General features: G+C 49.5%; 1 protein-coding gene across 1 annotated transcript in view; it reads left to right on the plus strand.

Annotated features, from left to right (window-relative positions):
• The first annotated feature begins 8,204 nt into the window (after positions 1 to 8,204).
• The window catches only part of RFX4 (regulatory factor X4), a 162,280-nt gene continuing 148,917 nt past the window's right edge, over positions 8,205 to 21,567 (plus strand). The window contains exon 1 of the mRNA XM_027070926.2: positions 8,205 to 8,443. Coding sequence (XP_026926727.1) covers positions 8,401 to 8,443 — 43 coding nt within the window. The 5' untranslated portion in view covers positions 8,205 to 8,400. The remainder of the gene's footprint in view (positions 8,444 to 21,567) is intronic.

The raw sequence follows: 21,567 nt of genomic DNA on the forward strand, positions 1-21,567 counted from the left end.
AAAGGAAACAGAAAAAAAGTGTGATGAATAGAATACATAAAAAAATGCTGATATGATTTTTTTAAGAATTTAAATATAAGAATAATGGGAATAAGTAGAAACTCAGTACTTAGTAGAAACTCAGTAGATCAAACTCAGTACAAAAATATAAAGTCTCAGGATTAATGTGTAATATTATCTATAAGAGAAAGTCTTAAAGCAAAAGATTATAAAAAGATTAAAAATATACGGATGGAGAAAGACAAACCAGAGAAATATGAAATTTTTAAGACTGTAGCAATGTTATTATCAGAACAAATAGATACAACAAAAAGGATGCTATACTTTTATAAAAACATAATTCAGTATGAGCACCTGAGTAGCTCAGTCAGTAAGCGTCCGACTTTGGCTCAGGTCATGATCTCACCATTCCTGAGTTCAAGTGCTGCCTCTGGCTCTGTGCTGACAGCTCGGAGCCTGGAGCCTGCTTCGGATTCTGTGTCTCCCTCTCTCGCTCTGCCCCTCCCCCACTCATGCTCTGTCTCTGTCTCAAGAATAAATAAACATTAAGAAAACTTAAAAAAACATATTTCAATAGATAAAGAGATCATATACATATAATCGCCTAAGGATTCTCTGAAATATATATAATATATATTTTTAATGACCATTGAAAGAAATAATTAAGTCAGCAAGTATAGTTGGTAGAATAAGATACACAGGTGTAAGCATTTGTCGTACTCATGAAACAGTAAGCAAGATCTGTGCGTTTTATTGTATGTAACTTATTCCTTGTATCAGTACACATCTTCCAAGAAGCAGGAGCCAAAACAAGATGAGACATGCGAGAAATGTATTGAAGAGAAATGCCCATAAAGAGTAATTACTAGGGAATAGAACAGAAAAAGATGGGGAGAATCTTCCCTGCAGTGCATGTTTGATACCTGTGAAAGGAAAGGAGGAAGGCAGATTGGGTAGGAATTTCTCTCAGATGTCCCCGTGGTTCTAAGAATAGTTTCCGTTAGGCAAAGAGGGAGACCTCAAGCCAAAGTCTGCATCCCGTAAGAGTGAACGAGCCCGATCACCCTGCTGTGCCCAGTCAGTGAAGTGTGGCCTCAGGAGGCAAGAATGTGAGGGTGAATTCAGAGTGGTAGCAGCAGGGAATGCCAGTCAACCGTGCTGCCTGCAGCATGTTCTCTCGAAGGAGACCTGAGTGACACCTCTCCATGACTGGCACATGCCTAAATAAAATTACAAGAAAATAATGCAACCATGTTCCTCTACACCAGCAGTAAGTACATATAAAATATAGCAAACAAGATATCATACACAGCAGCAACCCAACCATAAAGCCTTCTGGAATAAATCAAACCAAAGCAAAGACTTTTTTTCTTTTCAAATGTTTTATTTTTGAGAGAGAAAGAGAGCATGTGAAAGCCGTGTAGGGGCATAGAGAGAGGGAGACAGAGGATCTGAAGCAGGCTCTGCGCTGACAGCAGAGAGCCGGATGCAGGGCTCAAACTCACGAGCTGTGAGATCATGACCTGAGCTGAAGTCAGACGCTTAACTGAGCCATCAGGTGCCCCCGAAGCAAAGACTTTTTAACAAGAAACTCAATTAAAGAGCACAATTTTTCCAGTGTGACAATTTTGCAGTGTGAGATTATGCTATGTTCATATATGGAATGAATAACATGTAAACCTGCTGGTTCAACTTAAAACAACTTTAATTTTAATTCGGGTCTCGTTAAAATATCTCAAGAATTTTTAGTAAATCTGACAAATTTATTCTAAAATATATATGAGAAAAAACTAGTTCCATGAATAGCTAAATCGATTTGGAAACGAATGGAAGGGAGACCTTGCTTACCAGATGCAAGAAGTGTGGCAGGGGCATAGTGATAAAAATCGAGTGGCAACAGGCACTCGATCCAGTGCCTGGATCCAGGCATGAGGAAAAGGCAAACAGATGAAAGAAAAAGACTAGAAGGTATCGGTTAAGGGATGGATAGGGAAATTAATTGTCCAATGGGACAGGAGAAAAAATCCAAGTGGCTTCAGAGAAGCCTTAAGAAAGGAAGGAAAAAGGACATAATCTCTTTTCTTTTTCCAGTCTTTGAGAAGTGTGTGAGGGAGGCTGTGGTACTTGAGCAATTACAGCCACCTTGTGATCATGAAGAATGAATGAACTTGTGATCGTGTCCTAATAGCAGAAGACAAGAAGAGCAGGACACTGAGCGTAAGTGGAAAGAACCCAGAGCCTGATAACACCTGAACCTCTCATCTTCTTAACAACCCAGAGGGACACCATGTGAATCCCTATGTGATACAATAGGAAGTACACATTCATCACCTGTGTGCTATTTTTTGCCATAAACTTGATCTGAACCTGATCAATTCTCTAGACCCAACTAACAATTTACAGGAACTATAGGGGATGGAAGATCATGTTAAATGACACAGCAGGGATGCAATGAACATATTGCAGAATGCTGGGCACGCAACAGGACAGACAACTTGGCTTTTGTCAACAAATAAGTTGGAAGGAATAAAATAGGGAGGGGAAATCTCCAGACTTAAAGAGACTTAAGAGACATAGCAGTCAAATGCATTGTGTGGATCTGGTTTGATTCAAGCAAACCCACTTTTGAAAAATTTCAGGCAATCAGGCAAGTTTGAACAGTGAATTAAAAAAAATTTTTTTTACATTTATTTATTTTTGAGAGACAGAGCACAAGCAGCGGAGGGGCTGAGAGAGAAGCAGGGTCCAGGCTCTGAGCAAGCATTCAGCGTAGAGCCCAATGTAGGGCTCAAACCCATGAACCATGAGATCATGAGCTGAAGTCGGACACTTTAACCGACTGAGCCATCCAGGTGCCCCTGAACCATGAGTTTTTGATGGTTATGGAATTATTGTTGATATTTTAGGTGTGACAACAGTAATATGATAGTGATTTTGTAAAAGTCTTCTATTTTAGAGGTACATGTTAAGAGTATTTATGGATGAAAGTATATGATGTCTGGAATTTGCATCAAAATTAACCTATTCGTGGGTGTGGGTGGGAGGGCCATTGGATGAATTACAGATGAAACAGCAGTGACCACATTTGGATTATAATTGAAGTTACCTTATCATTTTGGAGGTTCATGGTACTATTCCCTCTTCTTTTACATTTGTTTGAAATTTTGTAATAATAATAAAAATATTTTAAGTACATGTTACTGAGCCCACTGCAGACCTTCTGAATCAGAATCCCTGAGGACAGGGCTCACCAGTGTGTATTGTTAACAAGTTCTCCAGCTGATTCTGCTGCACACCAACATTTAAGAAACAGTGTTCAATGACTCAGAAGGCAAGAAACCAAACTTCCAACCTTTTCAAAGTCTGCATATATCCATTTGCATTTTCTGACTATAAAAGACAGTTGTGGGCAGAAATTAATTTAGCCTTCAGGTGCTTCTAGAGTGACCTGGGGTGGGGGGCGTCCCTTCCTCCCATAGCAGCCCCAGGCACCTCTCTTGTAGAGCACTTATCCAGCTGTTTTATAGTTCTCAACTTTCTCCTTCACCGAACCAAGACAACTTACGACAAACACGGTCATACCAAACTATTTATCCCCACACCTCGCAGAGGTACATAGAAGGTGCTCAGGCAATGTTTATTGAAATTATTATTTACCCGATTAGCAAATGAATCATTAACAAACATAAGGTTGGGGCTCATGTCTTTACTATAATAATATAATCTTTACTATATAAGATCCACGAAGGTAGGAATATTGTTTGTCTTAGTTTCTTTGTTTATTGTGTCTCTCAATAGAATGTAAACTCCGGGAGGTGGAGGGGAGAGGAGGACACTTGTCTACCTTGTTCACCTCTGAGCCTTTCAGTACCATGCAAAGTGTAAATCTCACGTCTGGTGGCTTCAGTGCTCAAGGAAACCCACCATCCTGTGCTCTTGCGGACCTGTGTCACCTGCTTCCAGTCAAGCCAATGGATGGGCTGTTTGTGGTGGTCAATAAATGCTGTCCAGAGACAGAGGTGACAGCAGCGAGCAAGAAGGACAAGGACCCAGCCCTCCTGAGGCTTGCATTCTGATGTGGAGAGGCACACAATGAACAAGGAAACAAACAATTTTAGACAGTGGTGAGCTGGGTAGAGAAAATAAAACACCAGGCAAGCAATTACAATAAAATGTTAGGCTCGGGAAGGACAGGGCACACGGAGGCTGCAACAGTGGAGGCAGAGGGCATGCCAGGTGATCTGAAAGTGATGAGTCCTGCACTGTCCCCTTCTGGGCTGCTCACGCATCCGCTCCGAGGGCTCTAGCAGCCTCCCAGGTCTGTACAAGCAGCGCCAACTCCACGCCTTTGTGGGAATGCCTGCTAGAGGGCTACTCGGGAAGCGTTATGAGCATAAGTCACCTCTGTCTTACTGCCAAATCCCTAATCCTGCCCCTCCCATCACCCCCTCCTCACTGGATGATTTCTGCGAATGGCATAAATAAGCCAAGTCAGAAAACTGGACATCACCCTTCTGTGCCCCTCACTGGCCACATCCAGTCACTACCAAGGGTGGTGGATGAGTCACCTCTCCCTGCCCCCACTACAAAGTCTCTATTTCAGACCATTGTGATCTCTTTCCCAATGACCTCTGCCTCTAGTAACAACCTGCGGGCACCACCTGACCACAAATCAAGTCCTGTATGCTCAGAACCCTTCTGGGATAAATTTCTTAGCATGACCCTCCCAATCTGATCCTCACCTACCTCCCCAAGAAATTGCCCAATACCTCTCATTCCCGTGGGCATGTGTGGCCATGCCAGGCTCCAGTCCTCAAACATACTGCATATGCCCTCTTTCGTGTCCTTACTGCTGTCTGTAACACCCCTTAACCCCCTCAACTGCCTTACGAATTCGGCTCTTGGCTTAATCGTCACTTCCTCTGGGGGAACCAGCCTCCTAGGCTCAGTTTCCTATCTCCTCTCTTGGTCCCCGCCATACTCACACTCTCCCTCACGGCAGGCAGGCCTTGCTATATTTGCTTTAGATTTTGAGCTCTGGAGAATAAAAACTGCATCATTCACTATTGTGTCCAGGGGCAAGAGAGCCACACTGAACCCCAGTGGTCCTCCTCTGAAAAGTGCGGACAACAATCTTATGTCAGTTGTATTGTGTGGATTAAATGAGATAGTGCATGGAAATGCCTATCGCAATGGAGGCACAGTCCATACATAAATGGTAGCTATTACTATTACGATGTTCGCACTGAAACTGAACAAGCATTTTATTGAAGTTCGAAATACATTCAGAAAAATGCATAAAATCATAAGTGTACGTAGCTCAGTGAATTTCCATAAATGAACACGTTCTTGTTACCAGCCCCTAGACAGCACTGTTTGTAAACCCAAGTGTGTTACCACCTCACAGAGGTCCTCCCCGGTCCCCGCCTGCTACATAGCCCTCATCGCTGGACAACCTATAGAATCTAGTTACATATTTTATCTATCATCTGTCTCCCTTCATTCCAGTATAAGTTCCAGGAAGGTAGGGATTTTTTAAAAGTCTGCTTTGTTCACAGCTGTGTCCCCGACTCCTAGACTAGTGCTGGGCACATAGTAGGTGCACAATAAAAATTTGCCAAGGAATGAATGAATACCCGCTTATTTTCATTTCTTTAAGCTCCCAGGTGCTGCAGCACTGTCAGGGTGGACAGCTAGTGCCATCCCAGGTTAGACAGCACAGGGCGGGGACGGCATGCACCAGCCCCCACTGCCCACCTGCCAGTTCTTTCTCCTCACTTTCTTCGCCAGCCCACCCCACCTCACCCCACCTGCATTTTTCATGTATAATTAAAATAAGAATAATAACAACGGCTGCAATAACAGACCGCCTTGGTCCCCCAGCATCCCCCAAGAACTCCCAGGGACACCCAACACTCCAGGTGGCGGCACCTGCGGGCACTGGTCAAGCTCCCGCTTTTATCTCCCAGGGAGAAATCGAGGGTGCGAGAGAATCCTCCTGTCTTCACCGCCATGCACACCACGATCGCCACTGTCGCCTTCGGTCACCACAGGTTTTCATCGTCCGCTTTCCCGTCACCAGCCGTCGCAGCTGGAATGAATGCCAGGCTCTGTTCTGGGCTCCGGGGCTTGTGGCAGTGAATACGGTTCCTGCAGAAACAAACGGGTAATGAATGGGGCAGCGGCCGGAGCAAGAAGGGACCCGCACAGAGTGCTCGGGCACAGCCACTCTGAGGAGGCAACGCTTAGCCCGGACCAGGGTGAGGCCAGGGTGGTGGGAAGGAGCTGGCCACGCGGTGAAGTGCTGGGAGGGGTAGATGGTAAAGAGAGCTGCAAGCAGAGGGAACAGCAGGTGTTGGACTCCTTCCACACCCACTGCGTCGTTTGCTCTTCCCCCTAACTTGGGGGGCGGGGGGATCTTTGCCCCGTTTTACAGACAAGGAAGCCGAGGCCCAGAAGGATTGAGGAATTTACCGAGGCAGAATTGGAACCCAGGACTCTGAAATATGCCCAACCCGGGCTCTGTCCAGCCCGCATCTTGCACCGCCTCCTTCCTCCCGCGCCGTGACCTTAACTCGGCACGTGCTGGCCCCTTGTGCCCCCCCTCCCTCATTGTCCCACTTAGTCCTTCTTGGGGAGGGCAGACTGGGGGCCTTTGCAAGGGACCGCGGGTACCTCACCCAGCTTGGGGGCCTGGGTTAGAGACCACCCCCCCCCCCCCCCCGCCCTCGCCCGGCGTTAGGGACCCCGCCCGGCCGCCCCGCCCCTTCCGCGGCCGGGCCGGCGCTGCCTCTGTCCATGGTCAAAGCACCCGGGGTAATCCGCCTTTCTCTTCCGCCTGCCGAGCCCCATTCATATTCTAATCACAGCGCTGCCGGCCCGCGAACGGCCACTTTATCGGGGCCCGCGGAGACGCAGCCTGCCCCCCCACTTCCACTTCCAGCCCCCCAGCTCCTCGCCCCCCCTCTTTCTGCACTTTAAACTCAGCCGGGGAGGGGGTCCCTGGGAAAACCGCGTCCCCACTTGGACGCCGGTCTTCTCACAAACTTCGCGGCCGGCTGGGGGGCGGAGGCGAGGGCGGGAGGAGGGAGGGAGGCGGGGAGGGAGGGTCTGGGACACAGACAGACCGACAGAGTTACGGGAAGAGGCGGGGAGGGGGGTGTCAGAGAGACCAAGGGGGATAGAGACAGAGGGGCAGAGTCCTAGGGAGAGACAAAGAGACGTGGGGGCAGGGGCTGGACAGAAAGATAGGCAGCCAAAACAGGAGAAATAGAGGGACACAGAGGCCGGGAGAAGGACGGAGTGAGAGACAGAGACGGGGAGAGAAGCAGAGAAGGAGAGAGATGCAGGGAAAGGGGAGAGACCCAGTGAAGGAGATGGATAAATCCAGAGGAAGACAGAAAGTTCTGGAGGAGACGCGTCAGCCCCTCACATCCTCCCTGCCTGGCGGCCTCCTCACCAGGGGCTGGGGTCTTAAGTCTCCCCCCCCCCACACACACACCTTTCACCCTCAGCTCGCTCCACTCCCCCACGCGTGTCCGCGGATCCGCGTGGAAGGAAGTCGAGGCATACCTCCTCCCGCATTCCCAGGGCCCCCACTCAAAATCTGACCCGGGACCGAACCGGGAGGGGGGGGCACAAGAGGAGAGGAAAAGGAGTGGGGCCCACTCGTGGCCGCTTAGGCGACTCCCCGGGCTCCCCGAAGTCCCCAGCCGCCGCCCCCCCCCCCACCGCCCCGCCCGGCCCGATGGGGGAGGGGTGGGGAGGGAGGCGGGGGCCACATCTAAGCCAATTTTGATTTCGCCTATAATGAGTGCCGGGCGAAGGCTGGAGAAGGCCTCTGGAACTTTAAATAAGAAAAACGTTGCTAATGCTATAATAGAAGGGGGAAGTCGGAGGGCTGGGATTGCGTCGCTCTGAGCCCCCCTTTTCGGAGGCGGCTTTTCTTATTCAAAACAGGCCCACAATGGGCTTCACAGTGCGCCTCGCCACGGCCCCATCTGACGAGCGGCCATTCATCAGGCCGGCTGGCCTATCAATGACATTGCTCCCATCGGGGCTCCTATAAAATGATGCTTTTTCCCATGAAACATCCGCAAACATTTTGACGGGTTTGGCTTTGCCCGGCTGGATTACTGAGTGTCCCCTCACTCGCTCGCTCTTTCTCTCTCCCCCTTCTCTGCGCTCTCTCCCTTCTCTCTCTCTCTCTCTCTTTCCTCTTTCTTCTCTTTTCTTTCTTCTTTCTCTTCCTTTTCCTTTTCTCCTCTATCCTTTCGCCCTTGCACTCCCTCTCTACGTCTCTTTCTCTCCTCACTCCCTTCCTCCCTGGGCATCTCTAGCACAGGGGATCCCCAAACCTCAGGACTTTTGGGGGGCGCCCGTGCTGTCCATGGGAAGAGCATGCATTGTGGGTTACTGGAGGAACCCGACATGGATTCCACAGGTCAGTCCTACTGGTGGGGGTTGGGGGGAGACATGGGGGGGAAGAAAAGGGGGAAGGGGAACTTCAGAAAGAGTTGCAAAAACTTCAGAAGGCTCAACTTGACAGTGGAACCCTAGGAAATAACGGAGAGCGTGCACAAGTTTTCAGTCCGTCGCGATGTGCGATGTAAGTGGATACGTGGAAGTGTGTGTGTGTGTGTGTGTAAGCGTGTGATTGTGTAAACGTGTGAGTGTGTGTGCGCGCGCGCGCTGAGGAGCGCGCTTTTGCTTGCCCTGAACACAAAGTTACATAAAGATTCTCTGGCTCGCGGCGAGCTCGAGGTGCCGCTCGCAGAAACTTTGCGGGCCGACCGCCCCCTCCCCGGCCCGGCTCCTCCCCCGGGTTTGGGGGCCCCGGAATAGCGGTGCGCTCTGAGGCTGGTGGCTAGGGCCAGGAAGCCGAGCGGAACTCCCCAGAGGCGGGGGAGGGCGAAGGCTTCGCACAGCGCCTGGGAGGTGGGGACGGAGGCTCCGACTGGTGGAGACGCGCAGCTGGAGGGAGTGGCGGCGGCGAACACGGTGGTCCTAGGGAATCCGCGCGGGGTCGGGAGGTGGGAGCCCCGGGCCGTCCGAGGCGGGGTGTAACCTCCTTGCCCGGAAGGGGCATCCGACCACGCGCTCCGCTGCGCGGCTGTAACTCTGCTGCAAGGGGGGCAGGACGCAGTGCGGCCGGCGAGGCCTGGCGTCCGGGTCTGCAAACCGCTAGGTACTTTGGGGGCTGTGGGCGTCAGGTTTTGGGGTCGCGGCAATCCGTAACAACTGAGGAGGGAAACCAAGGAGTCTCTTACAACGAAAAAGCCCAGCGTCTCCGTTCTCCAGTAGAACTTTCTCCACCTTCCACTTCTAGCACCTTGGACAAGCCGCCAAACTTGTAGATCTAAGCAATGCTCCCTACGCCCCTTCCAGGTGGAAGAAGTTCTCTGGAAGCCCCCCCCCCCCCCGAATTCCCAACTGCAGTCCCCAACCAGTCCACACCAGCCGGATTCGGCCTTGGGGATTCTGGGGGGGGAGGTAAGCCTGGGGAGAGGCAGAAGCAGGGCGGTGAGCGCAGCCTGGGCCGAGGCGGCAGCTTAACGAGATGCTGTGGACCGTGCCTCGGAGCATCTGTGGCTGGGCTTTGCAGCGCGGAGCAACAAGTGCCTTCCAGCCTCTGCATCCCTTAACACATACGCGTCCCTTCCTTGGAGCAAATAAACACCATCAGAATGTTTCCCCACCTCCCTCCGAAGCAGTCTGGAAATGCATGTTGGGTGGGGGTAGGGGTCATCCGGGCCTCGACCCAGATGGTCTTTCTTCGGTCCACGCAGCGATTTCCAGCCCCTCCAGGCTTCTGCCAGAGGCCCTGCTGGCCAGGATACCCACCCCCTCGGGTCAGGGGGATCTTCGGTTTTTCCAGGGCTTATCTTTGATCCCAAGAGCCAAGTCCCTCTCTCGCTGAGTGGGTGTGGGCCCCCTGGGAGTGGGGAAAGGCTGAGCCCCGCGGTCTTCCCTCCCACAGAAGATAACCTAGGCAAGGAGAGGCGTCTCCTGCCGCACGAGCCCGGCTGCGGGTAGTGGCGGGCCCTGCCTGCGTACTCTCTGCTGTCGGTAAAGAAGGCACCACAGAAGGAAAAGAGCCCCTCCCTCTATATTTTTATGTCAAGGGTTTGCGCCACTACTCACCTCCCGGCCACCCCAAATTTAGAGGCGAACATCTTTGAACAAAATTAAACCTATGTCTGCATTGTTTGTGGTCAACTATTCACAAGGGGCTCACGTAGGGACTTGGGGTCTCCCGGCACCCCACACCCGCCAAGACCCAGTTGGGGGGTTTTAACTGCCCTGTCCACACCACTGGAACTTCTTGTGCGTTCTGGGGTAGAGCTGTGGGGTTGTGGAAACGTTCTGTTTTCTGTCTTCGATGTAGCTGGTGGTCGCGGAGGCACCTGGTCACTTTTACTCCAACTGCAGACACCCCAAACTGGTTCTGAAACAGCAATCTTTTCCACATCCGCTCCCCTCCCTGTTTTCGAAAATCGGAGACCTCCCCAGATCGCCGTCCTGAAATCAAAATAAAAAGTTCTGGGAGCTGGCAGCGTGAAGGAAATGACACGCGGCGCACCAGGTGACATTTCACTCGGAGTTGCAAAACCGACGACGAGGGAAATGCAGCGTCGCGCGGTCCGGTCCAGGAGCCTCCCTTCACCTCCCTTCCAGAGAACTTAATCCAATTAGCTTTTCTTCAGCGTTTCCCTTGTTATGTAAAGGTCCTTTCTCCCCGCTAGCGGAGCCTAGCGCTCCCGGGAGCAGTTCGATTCTGCTCCCTTTCCAGCAGATTGCGTGCGACTGGAACCACGGGTGTTATTACTTAATATTTCATTCTGAAAGGGCTCCAACAACCGATTCGCAGCAAGTGCTGGGGCGAAGTCGGGAGCGTCCAGATCAGTGAGGCCGGGGAGCCAGGCCTCCGTCCCCTACTCTTAAAAGGAAAATCCCCGCAAAGTGCCTTCGGCCCGGGAGAACAGTTTTGCAGGGGCCGGGGCTCTAGTGGTCTGCCTCGGGGCCACTTCAGCGTGACCTGCGGAAACGCGCCCCTTTGTTCCGCGCACCGAGTCGGTAATATATTCCTCCAGTTTTCCCCAAATACTCCTCAAGTGCGGGGCTAAGACAATGGCCCCGTCGGGGGAGGCCGGCGCGCGCCTCCTGGGCCTTCCGCGCGCTCGCGGCGCAGCGCGACAAAGCGGAGCCCCTCTCCCGGGAGACTGGCGGCGCAGCGGGGATCGGGCGGACGGCGAAGGCCGCAGGCGCGCGCGTGAGGCCGTCGACGCGCCGTCCGGCCCGTGCGCAGCTTGCGGTTGGGGCGGGCGCACGCCCCTCCCGGCCGGCGCCGCCGCCGCCGCCGCCGCACGCCGCGCACCAGCGAGCACCCAGCGCGGGGCCCACCCTCCCCTCGTGAGCCAAGCGCGGCCGCCACGTGTGCCCGGCCCGGTGGGTCCGGACCCGGCTGCCCTGCCCAAGCGAGCGTCGCTCGGTTCCTCAAGGTACCCGGGAATTCGAGAACGAGGGAGAAAAGTAGGTAGAATTTTAGGCCACCGAGAACTTGTGCCAGGTGGCCCGGGGCGGGGTCGGTCGGCTACGCAACAGAAGGGTTGTTTCTTGTTAAACGGGATGGCGCCTTAGAGAGGGGCACCGCCCAGCCCGAATTAGAAACTTCCGTCTCTACCACTTTCTGCCCCGAAATCCAGTATCCAGAGTTGGGGCGGCCGAAGTACCCCTGGAGTCGTATTTGAGCACCACGGGCCACAACGGCGGGAAGGCACGCTCGTCTACGGGCCCCGGCTCAGCACAAGGCCCCGACCTGGCTCCTTGGCCCCCAGGTGGGGACGTTCAGTCGCCCTGGCTTGGGGCCCCTGGGGCAGAGAGCGCCCTGGTCGGAACAGAACCCGGGCCTCTTCCTCCCGCTCCCATCTGCGGAGCTCGGTTAGGAGCTACCGTCTCCCGCCCGGGGACCACGTCTGCGGGCTCGAGGGAGCAAAGGGCCGGGGGTCCGCCCTTTGCTGTTGGACCCAAATCAGACGGTCTCTCCCTCCCCGGGCGTGTGTATGTTCGTGTGTGTGTGTGTGTGTGTGTGGCCGGCGAGGGGGCATGCGCGTCCCCACCCTCGCCACCTGCCAAAGCGCCGGCGTCCGTGAGTTTGGAAGTAGGGTCAAGTGAGAGCTGCGTGGTCTTGGGGTCCCCAGGCCGGTGGCAGCAGCCCTCGCCCGCGCGGACGAGGCTCTCAGGCCGGGTCCGGGGAGCTCCGCAAGCGACTCCGCCCGGCGGCCGTGACAGCGAGCTTTCCCACCCGGCCTGCAGGACCCAGAGACCTGGAAAAGTTGGTAGGGGCCGCCGGGCGGCTAGGCCGGAGGATTTCCTTAGCCGCGCCCGCCCCCCCTCCCCGGCGCGTCGCCATGGTGACCGCTGGAAGTTGGTGGTGGAAAACAGACCCGGCGCAAAGCAAAATATTATGAGTGCAGTTGGGGTGACTTCATGGGGGGGCGGGGGACCGGAGGGCATGAGCGGGAGCCAGAGGCACAGACCGACAACAAAGGACCTGGTGCGAGTTGGAGAGAGTTTGCTCGGGCCTCCCTGCCGCTCTGTGAGCGCTAGACTGACCTGCTCCCCAGAGCCACTGAGGTCTCTAATTTCTCTCCAGCAGCTACACCTTTTCTAGGCTCACCTGTGTGCCCTTCTTCCCACTCCTGCTCACCTGGTTGTCCTACAGCCTGACTCCCCATCCCGAGGGTTAGGCGCCAGCTGGGCAGGGTGCCCACCTCCCTCCATGAGCCACACTCTCACCAACGTGAAAGGTCCTGGCTTTTCTTCCTCAGGACACGTGGGTCACCCGGGATGCATTTCTCATCCTTCCTTCTCAAATCGAATCTTAAAAGGTTGAGGGGATAGGATTAGGCCGGAAAGAGAAGAGAAGGAGTTGCCTGCTCAGAAATCTGAGGACAGAGGAGCAGGGAGTTCCTATCCATTTTTCCCCTCCTTTGTACAGTGGGAAAAAGCTCCGAGTTACAATTCTGACTCAGCCGCTTTTAATGTTACTTTAGGTGAATCTTATAGCCTCTCTTAGATTAATTTTCATTGTCTGTAAAATGAAGGCTTAGGCAGCTTACAGTCTGGGATTTTCTGATAATTACTCGTAAACCTCTTTACGATAGAATCCAGGAAGCATATGTGAGCTGGTTACCACTATCTGAACTGTGACCCACTGTACAATTAGTGCATCTCTCTCCACACTAATAATAACCTAAAATATTTTGATGAATCATCTATTAGGATTTTGAGAGTCAAGAAGAGCCTTGGATAACCACTTTTAAAGGCCTATAATTTCCTTTCTTAATTACACCTAAGGTGCATTCCTTAAGACACTGAATTGGGGGGGGGGGGAGGCTGTACCCAGCGTCCGTTTAGGAAGCACTGAAATGCCTCTAGATGATGAGACCAGCATCACAGACCTTCACATACCTGGGAGAGGTATGCACGCTGGCCAGCGTAGAGAAATGTTGCCATCAAAGGAAAACCAGACTCTGACCTCCCTTGCTCAAGCTTTTAGAAAGAAGTGAGGGTCTTCTCACGCCTAGCCACCCCCCCTGGTGATAATTTGAGCAGAGGAGCCCTTCTCTGATACTCCGTTGCCTCATCTATAGTTGAATGAATTGGATGTAAAGATTGCTATGGTCCACCTAAACTTTTTCCATACAATTACACGCCTGTACTGCGTCTGTGGAATCGGAGTACAAAGCCAGGTACTTTGTAAAGTAGTTTTACGGACACTGGTCCTCACAAGCACTCCATGAGAGAGGTGTAAATGTGACCCGCATCAAACACAGGGTTTCTCTTCCATTTCTAGCAGTGTAAGGTGGTGATTCTAAGTCAGGTTGGTGTGTTTGTTAGCCTTGGTGTCTGCGTGAAAAAGACCGAGAAGGCACAGAATGGTGACATCACAACATGGAGTGCCAGACAGGTCTCCACTTGCACAGGCCCCTGAGAGCCCACCCTAGGTGTTCTGCAGGCCATTTGGGACACTCTTCAGGCTGCCCCTCCAGAGCTCCGCAGAATGGAAAGGTTGCAGGAAATGTCTGATGTTTTTGCCCCTTCTACTCTATTTGAGATATCTTTGCAATTTTATGAAGGTGAGGGGAGAGAGAATGAACTCAGAGACAGGTGATTTGGAAGTGTCAGGTAAAAGTAAAAGAAAATAGTTTGTGTGAATTTATCGGGGGATTTTTATTCAGTCTCATTCACTGAGCAGAATGGATAAGGACACACAGAATGGATAAGGGTGGCAGAATGGATAAGGACACGCAGTCTCTGCCTTCAAGGACTTTGCAGTGTGTTTGACAAGGGAAGGCATGGGCAGGTTGAGAGTGGTCAGGGTGCTAAGGGACACAGAAATAGATTCCTCTTGGAGCCTGAAGGAAAGGATGGGCTCCCTTGTCAATACCTACCATGAGTCAGCCCAGCACTTTTTCACGCACTAGCCATTTAAGTCTTAGCATAATTCTCTGTTGTCCCTTTGTAGGATGAAAGAGGGTCTGGAACTTGTGTGGGGCTACAGCTTGTATGACACCAGACTGGGAAAGCCTGTCCCCTCGCCCCATGCAGCCCACTTCTTGTGGACCTTGATTGACTACTAGCCTGGCAGGGCTTGGTTACGCCTCTGGCCTTGAGATGGATTTGAATCTCACTTGGTGAGAAGGGAAACGTATGGACAGAAGTGGAGAGTCATGGAAAGTTTCAGTCTTGGACCCCAGAGAAAACCTCTCTGAAGGAGTCTTGTGATTCTGCATTTGGAGAGGGTTTTAACTGATGGCAGTGATGGGAGGCAGTGTATCATAGTGGTTGAATGATGATTTTGGACACATTTTAGCTTGTTTCCTTCATTCAAGAAAACTACATGCCTCCTTTGTGCCAGACACTCTGCTGGATGCTGGGTTTAACAAAAGCGCCAGCGGTGCTCCTATGGAGTATAAATTATAGACAAACAAGTAAACACACAAAAAATAGTTAACTTCAGTGAGTGATAAGCACAATGAAGAAGAAAGCATTATTGGGGGGAAGAAGGTAGAGCATGGTGATAGGAAGGTTGCTGCCTTCTGGGTGCCCCATAAAGCTGGATGCCCTTGATCTGGAAGCTTACTATTGCTGAGCCCCAGTTTTCTTATGGAACTGATCTAAGCATCTGAGAGGGCTCTTGTATGAAATGTGAAGATGGCCATAGGTAACATATAGTCAATACATGTCTCCACTTTGCCACTAAGCATTTTTATTTAAGTGCATTGTCTACGTAATGCTCACAACAACCCTATAAAGAAGGAACGGTTATTATTCACATTTTAAGTGGGGAAACCAATAGGCTAAAGACAAAAATTAAAGCTAGAAGCTAAAGTGTTCAGTGAGTTTCTGAGCTTTAGAAGCTGGGCTGCACGGAGAGCATTATTGATCTTCACTGTGAGCACCTGACTTCCCTGGTGCAGAATCCCAGTGCTAAATCTAGCTTTTTATTTATGTTTTTAAAAGTTTATTAAGTGCCTTTCACATGCCAGGTATGAGCTAAGTGCTTTAAATGCATTATTAGTTGTATTTTAAAACATGTTATGGGTACTGTTATGATCTACCCCATTATATGCAGTGGAAGGATACCCATGAAGGGAGCAGGCGGCCTCATCTACGAGTGTCCACACTCTTAGTTGTAAGGCTATACTGATGAATTCTCCTCCTACTCCTCCTCTTTCTCCTTCCCCTCTTCCCCCTCCTCCCCCCTCCTCCTTCTCCCCCTCCCTCTCCCCCTCCTCCCCCTCCTCCCCCTCCTCCCCCCTTCTCCTCCTACTCCTTATGCTACTTTTTCTTCTCTTTATCCTTCTTCTCTTTCTCCTTCATCTTTAGTGAAGGAGAGAGTTGTGTTGGAAAGGGTGTCCAATAAAGCCTGTATCATTTTATTTTATTTTTAAAGTTTATATCTTTTGAGAGGAGGGGGAAAGAAAGAGAGAGAGGGAGAGAGAATCCCAGTCAGGCTCCCTGCTGTCATCGCAGAGCCCAGTGAGGGGCTCAGTCCCATGAACCATGAGCTCATGACCTGGGCAGAAATCAGGGCAGGGGATGGACGCCTAACTGACTGAGTGACCCAGGCGTCGCAAGCATATATGATTTTAGTGAAAGCAAAGGACTTGCTATTTTCTCCACAAATGAGAGTGGCAGGATAGTCCATTAAACTGTGGAGACAAAATTTTTAACTGTTGGCACAAATCAGGAGATAAAGCATTCATATCTTTACTACAGGTGTGAAATGTATTTTAGTTTTCTTTGGGATTCATTTGGGACATTTGCTTTGTCCCTAAGAATGTCAAAGCTTGCTTCATTGCACACAGACATACCTCTGCAAGATTAAACTAATAAGATAGAAGCCATTAGGTCATGGGTGAATATACATAGCCTTTAGGTGACTGAACAAACAGTATATTGCAGGTAGAAGTCATCCACAGACATGTGTTAACATGTGACTGGAGGTGAATGTGGTCTGACTTAATGAAAAGAACATGAGGTTTGCCATCAATATAGACCAAAGTTTAAGTCCCAGCTCAGCTGCTTGCTAGCTGTGTGACCCAGGGCAAATGACCCAACTTCCCCAGGCTCTCAGTTTTCTTCTTTGTGAAAGCGTCTACGCAGTACTTTCCAGGGTTAGGAGAATAGAATGAGATCATGGACATGAAGAATGCATGCTCAGTAACGGCACATTTTATTATTAAAAATAATTACCTAGTCTTCCTATGCCTAGTTCTGTGTGTCTAGTTGGGAAAGGGGGATAAGAATCCTGAAACAAATGTAAACCGTTTCGGCATGCCTAGATGTTGTCTGTACTGTGTAGACAGCCTCAGTGCTAATGTCAAGGTAAGTCTTTTTTCTTTTTTTCTAAAGTTTAGACTGAAGAATTAAGTTCATTCTCATTCCCTGACATTTCCCATGAAGAAGGCATCTCATGTGCCCTTATGATGCTTTCATCCTTGTGTTGTCCAGTTTGTTAAAGGGAGTAGAAAATGTGTCTTTGTAGAGGCAAAACCTGGTAGTTGGAACTTGAATCCTGGAAGGAGCACTCAGAGAAGACATATGTTCTACACCCTTGACTGAGGCCCCTCCACAGGTCCTGACACCCTTTCGTTCTGGAATATGAAAGCCTGTGTTCTCCGTTCCTGCCCACCCACCCCCCCCCGCCCCCTTCCTGCTTCTAGGCATTGCTGTTTTAAAGACAACCATTTTGCACTTGATTTTCAGGAAGTGGAAAATTCTGTTTCAGATGAACCACTCTCTGAAACTCGGTTGAGTGAGACGCACAGAAAGACTTTAGTTCTTTTGCCTTCCTTGCCTATTTTTTAATGCAAGGAGAAAAAAAAAATGTTCATTTGTTCTCTTCCTGTCTTTATAATGTGATCTTTACCTACGTTGTGATTTTTAAGTTAAAATTTTTGAAATTTTAAGCCACTTTCTTTGAGAGAAAGAGAGAGAGGGGTATTATAAAAAGCAGAAAAGAATGAAATGAAATTGAGCCATCATGTTTTCAGCTAAATATGGTCCAAATATAGGCGACTAGACTGGATTGACCTGTACTAGTAGATTATCTGGGTTTTGCTGTGTTAGATCTCATCCTCAGAGCAGAATTACTTCAAAATATGTATGTAGTTTCCACTTTTGTGGTTGGTTAATCCCCCATAACACATAAAATGATGCTTAATCTGCTTCTGAGCAATCAATAATATTAGTAAACAGGTGAGCTTGGACATGATGAATTTGGATTGTCGTGATTGTCTTGTTTTAATTTATAGGGATAATAAGAAAGCCTTTGAAAAGGCTGTAGCCCAGTGAAGGTTAGTTAGCACTTTGTGTCCTGTGTGTTTTCTGACTATCCAATTGTGCTAAAGGTCAGTGTTGTTTAGACGCAGCCTAAATGAGATTGATGAGTATGGCAGATTTTTATTTAATCGGAATGGAGAATTACCACTTCATAAGCATTGATCCCTTGAATCCATCTTGTTGGAGAAAATGCACTCAGTCAACACAAGCGAACTTACTCTTGAACTAGATTTTGAACTGCCATTTGAATAATCTGAAGAGTGATTAGCGATTGCTAATTACACTAGCAGCAGCTAAATTTTGGGGCATAGCTGAATTTCGTGAAGGAAATTATGGCAACATGTTTGTTTTGAATCTTGTGATTGCTGTGAGCTCATTTCAAGCTAATACTAGACTTTAGAAGACAGAGGTGTTTCTATGAATGTTACAGTTAATGAATTTATCATTTAAAAAACATGAGCATGAGTGGTTTTTTGAGTCCCGCATCATCTTCTTCAGAATGATTAGTCTATATGTAGGATGTTCACATGGGGCATAATGTATTTCTAAATTGAGTACTGATTCTAAATGCTCACGGGTAGGCCCAGGTTCTTACTGAAGTGATTATGATTTTATAGGGTTCCAGAATTGGGCCCATTGGCATACACTCAAACTTATTTATGAGGTCGTATTGATTACTTTAAACATTTTGCCAAATTTTCTTTGTGGGGTTCAGTTCCACTGCTGATAATAAATCTGGAGTGGGAGGGGGATTAGGATGCTTCTACAATAGTTTTTTGTTCCACCCAAAAGAAAACTAACTAGTTCTGTGTCATCCTTATATAGCTACTAAAAAGGCTATATTATCTCTGTTTCTAGGAGCTTAATTTCTTCTACTGGATGACTCCTTTTACAAAAGTGATGTAGATTCTCTATAAAAACTTTGACGTCATAGAAAATAAAATAACGTTAGCCTGGGAGTTTACACGGAAGGAAGATTCCAGAGGGCTGGAGACCCTCAGTTAAAACGTTGAAACTTCCAAGAATTGGAAAGATTTCTAAAGTGTTGAGCGGTTGTTATGCGAGGGCCTTTGGTCTCTATGAACTTTTATTTTCAACTCAGTGGGCAGGGTCTTTAGGTTGCTGTGCTTGGGGTAGGGGACCTTTTCAGAAATGCCAGGCTTTTAGAAAAAAAACGAAACAAAAACGCAGCTTTTCTTCTAATCAAGGCCCTGTTTTAAAGTTTGAAAACTTTGCTGTGATTAGAAGAATGAATTATTTCTCTGCTTCTTTGGAGTTTCTTCTGGGTGCCTGGGCTTCGGGGCATTCTCTGCCTGAGCTACCTCAGGGTTCACAGCTGAAGAGGTGTGTTGGGAGCGGGGAGACCTACTTGGCAGGAAGGCACCGGGCACCAGGGAGCCTCATCCAGAGCAGAGCTGGGAAAGTGCATGTGGGGGTGAGGGTGGGGGAGGTTCTGGAGGGATGCAGAGGGATCCCAGAGATGAGGAGCCTAAAAAAACGGGATTCCCTATGGGTCTGTGTTTTGTTCAAAGGTTTTTGTGGTATTGAGAGACTAAAACACAAACAAATAAAAAGCTCCAGCAAAGCTGTATGGTTGTAGATAGTACCTGGTGACTATATATTGGTATATAGATCACTTTTGAGAAGGAAAGAATGAAGGAAGCACCGGGGTGGGGGCGGGGGAGAGGAAGGCAGGAAGAGATGGAGGGAAGATGGGTGGGAAGGAAGAAACTATGTTGAAATCATTTTGGTGATTGATGTCAGGCTCACTTAATGAGTTATTTTCAAAATTGTTAGTTATGTTTTTTTTGTTTTTTTGTTTTTTTGTTTTTTTTTTACTAAAGGGACTCCCTTTTGTAGCAATTTTTTTTTAATGTTTATTTATTTTTGAGAGAGAGTGAGAACGAGTGGGAGAGGGGCAGAGAGAGAGGGAGACACAGAATCAGAAGCAGACTCCGGGCTCTGAGCTGTCAGCACAGAGCAGAGCCCGACATGGGGCTTGAACTCACGAGCTGTGAGATCATGACCTGAGCTGTAGTCAGACACTTAACCCACTGAGCCACCCAGGCACCCCAAGGGACCCCCTTTTTGAAACTGGGTAGCAGATTAACAAAAATGTATAATGTTTTCCAGGCACAGTGCTAAATGCTCATGCTTGTTACTTCATTTAATTCTTATGTCGACCCTTTGATATTGTTATCCCCATTTTACGGGTGAGGAAACTGAGACTCAGCCTGGTTAACATGTCCAGGCCAAACAGCTAGTGTCAAGCCAGGTTTTGAACACAGATTATTCTGATTTTGAAGCCAGGCTGCCTCCTCGCCTCCCAACACCTGGAGTTAGAAGGAAAACCTTAGAGATGTCCATGCTAACTCAACTCCTCTTCTACATAAAGAAGTTCAGGAGGTCCAGTCATCCCTGATCCTGGACGGGGGGTGGGGGTGGGGGGGGCAGCAGTTCACACTGCAGTTCTTTGGAGCACACTGTCACGGGGTGGCAGTGGGTGTCTGGATGCTCTGGGGACTTCGATGTGACTTTGGCAGCAGGCTGCTGACTGAGGACGCCCACGGGTGCTCCTTCCTGTGGGAGCACCTGGGTGCAACGTGTGCCTCTCATCTCAAATCATTTTCCAAGCTTCTAAATTCATCCTGGCACCACCACTGGGTAGGTATCCCCCGCCTGCCAGTTACTTTGGCACATTTGACATCTTAGGCACATCATCGGTGCTTAGTGTCTATTTACTTACAGACATGACTTTCTCATAATAGGTTCAGCATAAAAGCCATGGTGTTAAAATAACAGCACCTTGCATTCGCATAGCATGTTACAATTTACAATCACTGATACAATCATAATGGCCCTGGAATCCCAAAGGCTTGGTGAGAATTCCCTTTGCCATAAGCTGGATGTACAGACTCAACAAGGGAGGTGACCTCTCCGAGTCTCAGTTTGTTTGCCAGCAAAGTGGGGCCATGGCATTGTGAGGATTAAATTTTTTTTTAATGTTTGTTTATTTTTGAAAGAAAGAGAGAGAGAGAGAGAGAGATGGAGCATGAGTGGGGGAGGGGCAGAGAGAGAGGAAGACACAGAATCCGAAATAGGCTCTAGGCTCCGAGCTGTCAGCACAGAGCCCGACGCGGGGCTCGAACTCACAGATTGTGAGATCATGACCTGAGCCGAAGTCGGACGCTCAGCTGACTGAGCCACCCAGGCGCCCCGGCATTGTGAGGATTAAGCGAAGTAACGCATGTAAAAGGTTAGGCACAGAGCCTTGGCATGGCATAAAAGCTCAATAAACAAGAGGTGCTTTGAGCGCCACACGCTTCTTAAGATGCCCTGGTAGCTTCCAAGATCCGCCTTCTCCCCCGATACAAGGCCCATACGGGGGGAGAAAACAAAATTTTATGCACACTGCACTGTGTTCAGTTTTTTTCAGTACATGATCCCGTAAACCTGTGAGCTAGGTGGGATCTTTCCCAGTTCATTCTTAGCGAAACTGCCCCTCCGGGGGCTCAGTCACATGCATTGGCTCCTGTCGTGAGAGAGTGTCCTCACTGAGGTCACTTACGTCTTTAAACCAGTCTGTCTCCAAACTAGTTAGAAACATAGGGCTGTAATGAAGGGGCTGGTGGTTCTCCCCCACGCCCCCCTGCATAGAGCTGACTGTCTTAACTTTGCTTCGTTGTGCACTCACCTACCGCATGTGTCTAAAGT

Source organism: Acinonyx jubatus, chromosome B4 (assembly GCF_027475565.1).
Source record: "Acinonyx jubatus isolate Ajub_Pintada_27869175 chromosome B4, VMU_Ajub_asm_v1.0, whole genome shotgun sequence".
Classification (NCBI taxonomy): Eukaryota; Metazoa; Chordata; class Mammalia; order Carnivora; family Felidae; genus Acinonyx; species Acinonyx jubatus.